The sequence below is a fragment of the Branchiostoma floridae genome, chromosome 1 (assembly GCF_000003815.2).
Source record: "Branchiostoma floridae strain S238N-H82 chromosome 1, Bfl_VNyyK, whole genome shotgun sequence".
Classification (NCBI taxonomy): Eukaryota; Metazoa; Chordata; class Leptocardii; order Amphioxiformes; family Branchiostomatidae; genus Branchiostoma; species Branchiostoma floridae.
The window spans coordinates 31298852-31310930 of NC_049979.1; the positions used below are offsets into that span (position 1 = coordinate 31298852).

General features: G+C 43.9%; 1 protein-coding gene across 3 annotated transcripts in view; it reads right to left on the reverse strand.

Annotated features, from left to right (window-relative positions):
* Nucleotides 1-4292: 4292 nt before the first annotated feature.
* LOC118430945 (SET and MYND domain-containing protein 5-like) overlaps nucleotides 4293-12079 on the reverse strand; it is a 9945-nt gene continuing 2158 nt past the window's right edge. For all 3 annotated transcript variants that reach the window (XM_035841976.1, XM_035841990.1, XM_035841983.1), the window contains exons 3-7: nucleotides 11701-11861; nucleotides 10012-10248; nucleotides 7787-7949; nucleotides 6144-6316; nucleotides 4293-5796 (exon numbers count right to left, since the gene is read on the reverse strand). In XM_035841976.1, coding sequence (XP_035697869.1) covers nucleotides 5152-5796; nucleotides 6144-6316; nucleotides 7787-7949; nucleotides 10012-10248; nucleotides 11701-11861 — 1379 coding nt within the window. In that variant the 3' untranslated portion in view covers nucleotides 4293-5151. The remainder of the gene's footprint in view (nucleotides 5797-6143; nucleotides 6317-7786; nucleotides 7950-10011; nucleotides 10249-11700; nucleotides 11862-12079) is intronic.

Consider the following 12079-nt stretch of genomic DNA (forward strand, 5'->3'; position numbering starts at 1 on the left):
CTTATCGAGAAGAGTAGGGGTGACTTGACGTGCTTGGCTACAAATGTAGTACAACTAGCTATAGCTTCTTGAAAAGCCATCATGCTTCGCCTCGATTGAGGATGATTGCTTTGCCTCTTAGTCATCGGAAGTTGAAAATGAATACCTATAAAACAGACATCTGTTCGGGAAAAGTGCGGGAATGTACACCACATGGGCGATGTGCATACAATTATACAGACATTGTGATCTAATGTTCAGCCGAAACGATTTGCGGAACACATTTAGTTACAAAGTATGATAAATAATTCCTCGGCCTCACCCAGAAATAAGCAGCATAACTCAATTTTTGTGGGCATGACATAAACCCCGGGACAAAGTATAATACCTTTATAATACCTAACGAAAATCCAAAACGATGTGATCATTACTTTGTAGGGGACAACCGGTAGCGTTAAGTGACGGAGAGTGACAAAATTGACAATTCAGTTGAGCTATTTTTTTCTTATTTGCTTTTGGACAGATAAGGACAATGAGGCACTTCACTCAAGTTAGTAACTTATATCAAAAGTGCCACATACACAGTACAGACTAGATAATGGTAGTCTTTTCTTATAGCAACTCGAACAAAGTCAGACCCATTTTTAAACCCGGGTGAAGTAAGGAAGGTCGCGTAAAGTGCCTTTCCCAAGGGCACAATGTCCCGGCACGGTGGATATCGAACTCGGGACCTCTAGACTCCGAGTCGAATACTCTACAAGTTAAGCCACACATGGCGCCACATTGGAGACTTGCGGTGCGCGGATTAACTTGTTCTGATGAAATTCAGACACCCACTTGTTTCTAGTTGCAATGCAATGGGAATTCTCATTCGAATTTTCACAATGTCTTCGAGGATTTTATTGCATGAGAAACACGACTCATACAGCTCTGAAATGTTCATCAGAAAACAGTCCATCTTGTTTTTCTCACTGACTTGACTTTCAAAATTAAAAGGACGTTCAGTAAAAGTGATAAGCACAATAATTCGACATTTTGAGGATAGTAAAAGCAGATTTCATACTTTGTGATTATGACCAGAATATAGAACGGCGCACCTTTTTTTCTGGGTGCGGTTCAGAAAATATTGATCCCCGTGGTATGAGATATAGGGTTTGTTGCGTCGGTTTGTCTTATTGTTTCTTTATTTGTCTCCCTACATACCTTTTCCAGCAGAATATACGAAGCTATGACTAGATACTAATAATATTTTACGCGTGGGTAGTCTAATGTGCACATCTTTTATTTTTGTTCTTATATTTCAGAAACGTGGCCCGAATTTTAAATGTTGATTGGTGCCCAAGGCAGCCCTCGGCCTTTGAAGTCATCCCTTGTCGGTTTCAAGTATTATCTTTCAGAATAATGAATTCTTAAATCAAAACATTTTCAGTAGGCCCCGTCTCTTGGCGTGTTCTGTTTTGTATGGTATTTATTATATCATTGGAGCCTTCGGCATGCCTCGGCCTTTGATTGAAATATGTTTGAAGTAATTTCTTGTCGGCTTCATATGAATTCAGAAGCCTCATTTTAAGGTCCAGAGTATCCCATTTCCGGATGCGGGGGGTTCTGAGGGTTATTCTGAATGTTAATTGGACCTTGCGGCATACCTTAGTCTTTGATTCGCATACATTGATGTCATTTCCTTAGATACTTGGATACAATTTCTTACCTCCATGATGATGGAGGTAATGTTATTTTACTCTGGATGATGTATGGGGATACGGTCAAACCTGTCTATAGCGGCCACTCAAGGCACTGGAGACAGGTGGCCATTATAGAGAAAATGCTGATCAATTGACCACGAACAATATGTTATACATGATTTCAGTACCCACTGATCGTTCTCAACAAGAAACATTGTCTCGATTGTCTAAAATTCAACTGACCCTATCACAGTCAAATCTACCGGAAATGATTGATATTGCCATGCGCGATGTTGGTAAATTCGCCTTCAAAGACTTGCGCTCTAACGTTCAAGGCACGCGTACCTTCCGCCTAGATAATAATGTCAGGAACTCCAAATCCTCGCATAATTCGATTTTAAACTCGGCGCAGGGTGACAAACGTAACGGCCACCATATGATCGCAATATGAAGTATTTCTGTATAGGTCTACGGGACCAGAAATCGTGTGGCCGTGGCCTTTTTGATGAGGTAGCCGCTATAGACTACTTAATGCTAAGGTCAATGGGAAAATCCAAGCGACCGACAAAAAGTGACCTCAATGGCCAGGTGGCCGCTAATACAGGTTGAACTGTACATACATGTACATATCAAGAGTGGCTGTTATGATAAAAGGATGCCTACTTCTAAGAGCGTCTGAATAATAGTAATGGTTTTTGGTAGGTACATATACGTATGTAGGGTGATTCAATCGGTGAAGGTCGATCTTTGGTCTCCTTGACGTTAACCTTGGTATTTCTGCAGTAATTTTTCAGCTTCAATTTTTTTTAAATATCAAACTTAGAACATCGATATTGTCCAATGTATCCCATTTCCTTGCATGTTGTGTGTTGCGTTTTGCAGTGGTTAATGTTATTTGAGCCTGCAGCATGCCTCGGCCGTTTGTTACCTCCATAAACAATGGAGATATAGTTTTTGCTCGACATTATACGACATATATTGTTCGGCGTTGTAAATAAGCATGTGGCTTATAGTTAAATACATCTTATTGCCTGTGTAGGTTTAGTCTTTTACAATAGCAAAAAATAGATAAAGGAAATTCTTAATTGAACGTTAGTTAAACCTTACTTTTCTCCCTACGGGATTCCAAGATGGTGCGATCATCTTGAGATCAGCTCAGGCACTCATAAAATAATGAACAACACATTTAGATGTTCCAGCTTAGGAAATACCCTCGTACATAGTGCTAAATACCAAGGACAGATGTGTTTCGGAATGAATGGTGTGCGGTACCAAGGACAGGTGAGGTTTTTGTGTCTGATAGATGTAATGTGCAGTATCATTCGCAGGTGGGACTATGTGTGGTTAGTGTTCAGTATCAAGGAGAGGTGCGACTATGTGTGGTTAGTGTTCAGTACCAAGGAGAGGTGTGACTATGTGTGGTTAGTGTTCAGTACCAAGGAGAGGTGCGACTATGTGTGGTTAGTGTTCAGTACCAAGGAGAGGTGCGACTATGTGTGGTTAGTGTTCAGTACCAAGTAGAGGTGCGACTATGTGTGGTTAGTGTTCAGTACCAAAGAGAGGTGCGACTATATGTGTCGTTAGTGTTCAGTCCCAAGGAGAGGTGCGACTATATGTGTCGTTAGTGTTCAGTCCCAAGGAGAGGTGCGACTATATGTGGTTAGTGTTCAGTACCAAGGAGAGGTGTGACTATATGTGGTTAGTGTTCAGTCCCAAGGAGAGGTGTGACTATGTGTGGTTAGTGTTCAGTACCAAGGAGAGCTGCGTTTAAGTGTGTTCGTGAAAAAGGAGAGTTTTGTCTCTGTGTACCTTTGAGAGACCTTATTTGTCCATTAGCTGTGATACAGAATTGAATTGGAGACCTGGCGCATCCACGTCTTGTAATTAGCCAGCGAAAGGGTATGTCACCCCGTAAGGGGCGGTATCACCCCGTCGTGTGTAAACATGTGCGAACATGTGTGATCACGTCGACCGATGATGATGATGACTGCTAGTCTTCCTGGGTATATATAAAAGTACACATATGACATAACGTAACACATACAAAAACTTTACAGTGCAATTATTTGCAGTGCAAAATCATTCCGTGTAGACATGGATCTATATATGAAAGTCTTCTCCATGGCATTAGTTCTTGGTTTTGGTAGTCTGTATGTGTGATTGCTGGCATGACGTGTCTTGTAACTGTGTTCCTCCGTGACAGGAGACAAGTGGTTGTAGAGAACTTCTGGTTGCTTTTACCTGACAAATATGGTGTGCAGCATCAGGGACAGGTGTGTTTTTCTGTGTGAACAGAGCACCTGTAAAATAGGAGAAATATCTGCATTTTTGTATGTGCGAGTGTTTATTTGTTGCGGTATAGTGTTTATTTGTTGCAGCAAAAGCTATGGCTCGGGACCGTGCGATACGAAGGAACCCTGTGGAGTGGAGCAAGGAAGGACACTAGGAACTGGCCACGTACTGCTACATGTGCTGAGCACTGGTTTGAACTCTCGAGCACTCGTTTGAACGCTTCGCTCACTCGGTGGTTTTACTCGGCGATTATAGCAAAGTACCAGGCGTTATGACACCATATACACCTCGGAACGGGTCATTAACCCTTAGTTATTGAATACAGAAATACAAAACCTGTCAAATCAATAAGCTTTATTCTAACGGAAAACTTGTTGCTAGTAATGTTATGTTATAAAGCTACACTTCTTGTTACAAGGCTTATGGTCTCTAAATTTGAAAATGTGGGCATCTTTTCCCCCACTAGAGAACTAGACAGGGAGCATTTGCAAACAAATACAGCATACTTCACTCCATTTCGCTTCAGTGATATAGCTGCTTTGTATGATATGAATCTAGACTTTAGACCACAAACTGATACAAAAAGGACATACAGCTACGTCGGCAACCTTTCTTGTAAGAAGAAAACAACTACTTAGCGTTTATAAGGTGATAAACTGTTATGTATGTATGCATGGGTTTAGCAATAATGTAACAGAAAGCCATGCTTGCGATGTTTTATAAACTACATCATAGCAACCTAGTATTTCTAGATCTTTTCCAGTTAGATAATTAGGTTCGTTCAATATGGGGAATCTGTGACAATGTCGATCGATTGCAAGTCGTCTTTGAGACGTTGGTTTGATTGAAAGTCTACTAGATACACAGCAACTCGAAGGTAACCTTTTGGCATCTTTACAATTTACATTTCCTTATATCTGTTGCGCGACAAACGCCTTGATTTTTAATAAGCTGCTTAACACTTCCGAGTGCGCATGTGCGGCAACAAGAATTGTGAGTGAAACATGAATAGTGAAGACCCCTAAGACGTAAACAAAACACGTCTGGACATTGTTGTGCAAATCGAGATAATGTAATGGTCGAGAAGTGAAGTGTTTACAAGAAATGGGGTCTTCATCTTTGACATATTAGCCACAATTCCCGTCGCCGCGCAAGTGCATTCGGAAGTGCGAATGAGCTAATATCTTAAAGACAAGCCTTAATTGGTGGGCCAGGCCTTGCAGATCTTCTTGTGACCTGCCTTCCACGCCACCTTCTGACACTGGGGTGAACAATACCAGGCCCGGTGGCAGCGGCTGCAGACGGAGAAGGGGCTGTCTTTACGCGCCTTCTTCCCGCACTGCGTACAGATGCTGCAGTCGTCCCCCTCGTACTTGCACCTCTGGCACTCGCACCAGAAGTGGTAGGCGCGGTAGAGCCAGGCGCGGCGCTGCGGGCGCTGCATGGAGGTGTCGATGTAGGTGGTGTACAGCTCCCCGCCTTTCTTGATGGGCTGTTTGGCCCGGATGACCACCCCGGGTTTCCCGTCCACCACGGCGTCCATCACGTCCACGTTCTTGTCGCAGGAGTGGTTGAGACTGGACTGCAGCGCGTACAGCCCGCCGAACGTCACGTCCTTGGGCTCGCCCCGCATCTCCTGCGCCACCCGCCGGTGGTTCTCCCCGGGCCGGGCCGTCCGGTGGAACTCCGCCACGAACTCGTGCCACGTGACGCAGGGCGGCCCGAACGACTGGACGTTACAGGCCACCTGGTAGTAGCGCCGCTCGAACTCCAGCTCGTCGATCTTGTACTTAATCTCGGTGTTCTGGAAAATCGCTTGCATGATCTTCAGCATCTTAGGGATCTGGGGAACATACAAACAAACGTTTTGAACCACGACCATAAAGTGAACACATACAACCAGTACTGTTACGATTAGCACTTTAACCAATGAGATCATGACTATTAGCGGTTCGACCAATGTGAGTGTGGCTGCAAGTCTATCAAACTGTGTAGCCTTGACAGTCAAACACACGTCTATCAAAATTAGCACTTCAACCAATTAGCGGTTCGACCGATGAGAGAACGAATTCGCAAGGGAATGTGTGCGAGGAATTTTTTGAATATTTTCGACTCAACAGCAGTGCCATACCAACGGCTCCGCCCCTGAGGCGTCGCCAAAAAGTCGGACAGACAAAAGTTCGTACCCACCTGTTTGACGAATCCGGACACACCGAAGCCGAGGAAGCGGCGGTACGGCTCCTTGGCGCGGGCCCACTGGTCCTTGGTAGGCTCCCCCTTCACGCCCAGCTCCTTCACACGGGTCAGGATGTTCGCCCAAATACGCGCCATGATCATCGGGCTGAACATGGAGTTCCACATGCCTGCGGCAAGGATCAACACAATGACAAGAGTCTGAACATGGAGTTCCATATGCCTGCGGCAAGGATCAACACAATGACAAGAGTCTGAACATGGAGTTCCATATGCCTGACTGTGGGAAGGATCAACACAATGACAAGAGTCTAAACATGGAGTTCCATATGCCTGTGGGAAGGATCATGATAATGACAAGAGTCTGAACATGGAGTTCCACGTGCCTGTGGGAAGGATCATGATAATGACAAGAGTCTGAACATGGAGTTCCATGTGCTTGTGGGAAGGATCAACACAATAACAAGTGTCTGAACATGGAGTTCCACATGCCTGTGGGAAGGATCATGACAATGACAAGAGTCTGAACATGGAGTTCCACGTGCCTGTGGGAAGGATCATGATAATGACAAGAGTCTGAACATGGAGTTCCATGTGCTTGTGGGAAGGATCAACACAATAACAAGTGTCTGAACATGGAGTTCCACATGCCTGTGGGAAGGATCAACACAATGACAAGAGTCTGAACATGGAGTTTCACATGCCTGTGGGAAGGATCAACACAATGACAAGAGTCTGAACATGGAGTTTCACATGCCTGTGGGAAGGATCAACACAATGACAAGAGTCTGAACATGGAGTTCCATGTGCCTGTGGGAAGGATCAAGACAATGACAAGAGTCTGAACATGGAGTTCCACATGCCTGTGGGAAGGATCATGATAATGACAAGAGTCTGAACATGGAGTTCCACATGCCTGTGGGAAGGATCAACACAATGACAAGAGTCTGAACATGGAGTTCCACGTGCCTGTGGGAAGAATCAAGACAATGACAAGAGTCTGAACATGGAGTTCCACATGCCTGTGGGAAGGATCATGATAATGACAAGAGTCTGAACATGGAGTTCCACATGCCTGTGGGAAGGATCAACACAATGACAAGAGTCTGAACATGGAGTTCCATGTGCCTGTGGGAAGAATCAAGACAATGACAAGAGTCTGAACATGGAGTTCCACATGCATGTGGGAAGGATCATGACAATAACAACATGAGTCCGCGAAACCTCCCTGAAGTAACTATGTTGTTTATAGTTTGGCCAATAGGTGTGTACCAGGATGTACAATATCACCAAACTCTGTTTTCTTTTATTTCCAGTTACCTGTTTACTATAACACTTGGCAGTAAACTAGGTGGTGACCTAACCTTTGCTTGGAGTGTATCTAATTAGCTCCAGGCTAGCGTCCCAGACTACACAGGCGACCAGCATCTCTCTCTCTGTCTTTCTTCTACAACTTGCAAGGAACTTGTTACGGTATTGCAACTTCGGGAATTCTTGAAACTACAGGAGTCGGTTTGTTTCAGACTTTGAAAGAGAATAACTCGAGAAAGGGTTGGTACATAGACAGCTTACATACTTCTTATTCATAACTAGATATATCTACTACATAATCTGCATAATCAAGGATAAGAGTTTATCACCTTTCTCCTGGGTGGTCCCCTTGGCGCAGAAGTCGTACAGTTTGGCGGCAGGCGGGTTGATGGAGGGACAGAGGTGGCAGTGGTGTTGTCTCCAGGCGTGGGTACGGCACTCCAGACTGCAGTACTTCTCACGCTTACAGTGGGGACACGGGTACGCGGTCACCTGTAGCACGGTACATCGACAATTTCATACTTTCATGAAAGGTTTTCTGAAGAGTTTTGTAAATGTCTTGACAAAATATAAGACATCTGTGTCTATCGCATGCTAGAGTTTTTACATGCTCAAATTAAACCCGGCTAACTCAGCATATGGAAACAAATTTGGACCCGGGCCAACTCAGCCAGAGGGAATAGATTTTGACCTTGGTTTAACTACGCACACACACCATGATCACACAACAACAACAACAACAAGCAAACAAACAAACAAATAGACCGAAAGCAACGGAGCCTTTATGGCTAGTCATGAGAATACCATTTGTATGGTGCGTTTTCCTGCCTAGTATTTATCTAGTATCTATTCCGGCCCTACAAGTCCCACCCAATACCCTAGGCAAATCATTACTAGCTAAACTAGAAATGGATAACGCTAGTTCACCTTTATCCGCCAGGTAACCTATATCCATTGTTTTTAGAAAAAGGATATTCAAACTGCAACATTTTGAAATATTACGACTATATAACACCAAGGACATCATTATCTCATAACACGGCCGCTTGATACCACCGCCCGTCTACTTGATATCCCCAAGGACATTATAACGTCCTTGATATCCCTAAATACTTTACTTAAATTTGTCTTCAGAAATAATGGATATAGGTTACCCTGTGGGAAAAGGTGAACTAGCGTTACCATAGTCTTTCCTCCATAGACTGACTAGTGATTTTGTAGCACATGTTTCTACCAGAGTGAGAAAGATCATCACGCTGGTACTTGATATGTGCAGCTGTGTATGGCACATGCCTTTACCAGGATGAGATGAGAGTGACATTCATACTGGCACTTTAGATGTGCATTTCACTAGAATTTTCTAACAAACACAACTAAATTCAGTAGGTTAGGATGGAAACCCCACCTAGCCGTTCATGAGCGTTACGTTATTTTTACCATTTTCTACTTATGACAAGTCGCTGTATCTCAATATATGTAGTCTTGTGCTCTTAAATTCAGGTTCACATATGCGTATATAGCAACGTCCGTATGAGGTCCATGTGGAATTCTTACCCTCTACCAGGCTCCACAGGTCGCTGTAAGATAGTAGAAATTGGACAAATATAGACACATAACATCCGGAGGAGTTACCTGTCCGAGGAGTACAGTTCGCGTCCAGCTAACTCCGCTGGCATGCTATTTGTCTATATTTGTCTACTTTCTACTATTTTTCCAGGGACTTGAGGAGCCTGGTAGAGGCTAAGACGTCAATACGGACCTCATACTGACTAAAACATATACGCACGTGTGAACCCACCTTAGGCTTAGGTCACATTTCCAAAGCGGGGTCCGGCCGGGGTGTTTTAAGAAACGAAAAATTAAATTGTATACCTAGATAAATACACAAATTATGCCCACGAAAATTATTTTAACATTTTGTGTATTTTGATGTCTTTTCTATAATTCTTTTCGTTCCTGAACGCTGCCCGACCGGGCCCCGGTTTGGAAATGCGACATAACATAAGCCTAAATGACAGTCTAGTTCTATTGTTTATATAGCTATTAGTTGTGCTTACAGGTTGTTTCGCAGTAATGTCAGTTCGCAACCGTCAGTTCGCAACAAGGCAAGTCTTTTCGCAATAAGGTACAGGTCGTTTCGCAACAAAGTAGCGCAACATTTGAATGTATCCCTATGATTATACTCCTATCTGTGCACGCCGCGTATGAAACTGTACCGTCCGTCGTATGAAAATCATCGGGCTGTCAGGTTCATGCGACCAAACCTATGTTCCTCTGCCGCCAGGGTTGTCTTTTGCACCCGGTAAGATTTTTACGCGAGAGGAGTATAATCAAGTTAGGACTACGATTTCTAATACTATTAGGCAATACTGTTAGTGGTTGCCATACACTGTACTTTGTACGATTGTTGTGCAAATAAATTCATTCATTCATTCATTCATTCATTCATTCATTCGTTCATTCATTCATTCATTCATTCATTCATTCATTCATTCATTCATTCATTCACTCATTCATTCATTCATTCACTAGTAATAAATGTACAGAAGAGCACCTTCGGCCAGGCCTTTTTGATGATGGCCTTCTGAGCCTTGTTCATCCTCCTGAAGGTGTCCATGCCGAAGTAGTCCTCGGCGGTGAGCAGGGAGACTGCGCAGTGGCTGCAGGCGGGGTGCGCCTTGGCGGAGTCGTCCGTCTGGGAGGAGACGAGCGGAGTGTCCCGGAACAGCTCCTGGCCTTCCGCCACGTCTTCAGTACAGAACACCGCGCGACCGTACTTAGTGAACCTCACCTGGAATTAATGTTGTTAAGAAATCACGATTATATTCCCACAGCTTCCCCACATTTAAGCTAAGGGCACAACCCTTGCTTGTTTGTACGTGCAAATACTTGCTGTCTACGTAATCTCGAACCAGATCCACGGTGCGTAATGTATAGTATCAAGCTTCTCCGGTGCCCATTTGACTCCCTTGGCCGGCTACACTCCTTGGCCAGCTTTGATACTATCTTATGGCACCGTAGGATCTGCTTGGAGATTACTGTCTACGTGCCAAAACGTGGGCAATCTTTTGGGATCCGTAAGTGGTAAGTACCGCCTCCGTACGAACTCGTAGGGAATCCGATGGATTTTGGAGCACGCAGACACGCCGTAGGCAAAACTTTGTGTGCCATCGGGCTGCGGTTTCGCCCACCGCACGTGCCAGTACGGGCGACGCGCCTGCCCTGAACAGCCTGAACGTTGCGGACGTGGCCTCCCAAAAAAAACGTACGGACAATTTGCACGTACGGTGGGTTGTGCCCTTAGCTTTACGGGAAAACAGAAAGCCACGTTCCTCTTAAAATCACCCCCCCCCCCCAAAAAAACACAATTGGTAGAAAAAATGGAGTTCTTTATCCTCCTCTGCCTCCAATAGAGAAGTCAGACGAAACCTAATATCTGAATATAGTCACTTAGTCTAGTATTCGAGTAGTCTCTTTGTACAATGATATTTATCACTTTTCATTGTTACATGCATATTCCCTACCTTGTTTCTACTATGTACTTGCAAATTAGACTACGGGTACAAACTTGCGATAAACTTTCTTTCTTTTGTTGATTCGACTATATGGATGGCATTTTCTTTAAACCCTAAAACTGATGCGAGCGTAAAAATAAAAACAATTTTGTGAAAGAAATTACCTCCATTATCAAATCTTTGTGGTCAAGATGGTTGAACAAATGATTCAACACTCAGTATAACGAACAATAGATTCTTCATTTTTGTTCTTTGTGCTCAATTTACTAAAGTAAAGTCAAGTATTAGCTTACTTGTATTTTCCAATTGCTTTGTGCGATAAAGTTATCTTTTTTTGAAACGGAAAAAAATAGATGCGCGCGCGGATGTCATCCATATGATCGACCACCTCTGTCAAACTTAGAAGTATAAAACAAAATGCAGAAACGCAGATATGTCACAGACAACTAGTACTCTCACATTGGTTTAGGCACTAATTTTGTGTGTGTCTGCGTTTGAATGTGACTGAGTTTTTGTTTGTGTGTGCGTGCGCGTGTGTGTGTGTGTTTGTGTGTGTGTGTGTGTGTGTGTGTGTGTGTGTGTGTGTGTGTGTTTGTGTGTGTGTGTGAGAGAGAGAGATCGAGTGTGTGTGTACCTGTGCGTTATGTATCTAGATTACACGACTAGAATACGTGCATGCACGTAGATCTTTAGCGAAGGAAACCAAAAGCTATCATAGCACCGATTACCTGTACAGAGGTGCCTTCGGTCAGAGGATCGTAGAAGCGGTGGATGCGGGTCTGTTGGAACAGAAGGAGAGCCTCGTAATCGTTCCCCTCGGTCAGTCGGCTGGCGCGCCGGAGCCAGACCTCGGACAGTACGTACTGTCCCAGGCTGGACAGCACTCTTCCTGGAAGGCAGATATTTCATGCACATTTTAACATGTGAATGTAGACCTTTATTGCACATTTTTATCCCACAGGGCTACGTACAAGTCACATTTATAAACATGTAACGATGGTAACAACCGTATACATGTACATTCATATGTACTTATAAACGTCTAATCTTCTCTCGCGTAATATTATGTTTCCATTTCTGACATCAAGTGATAACGCTAGCTCACCT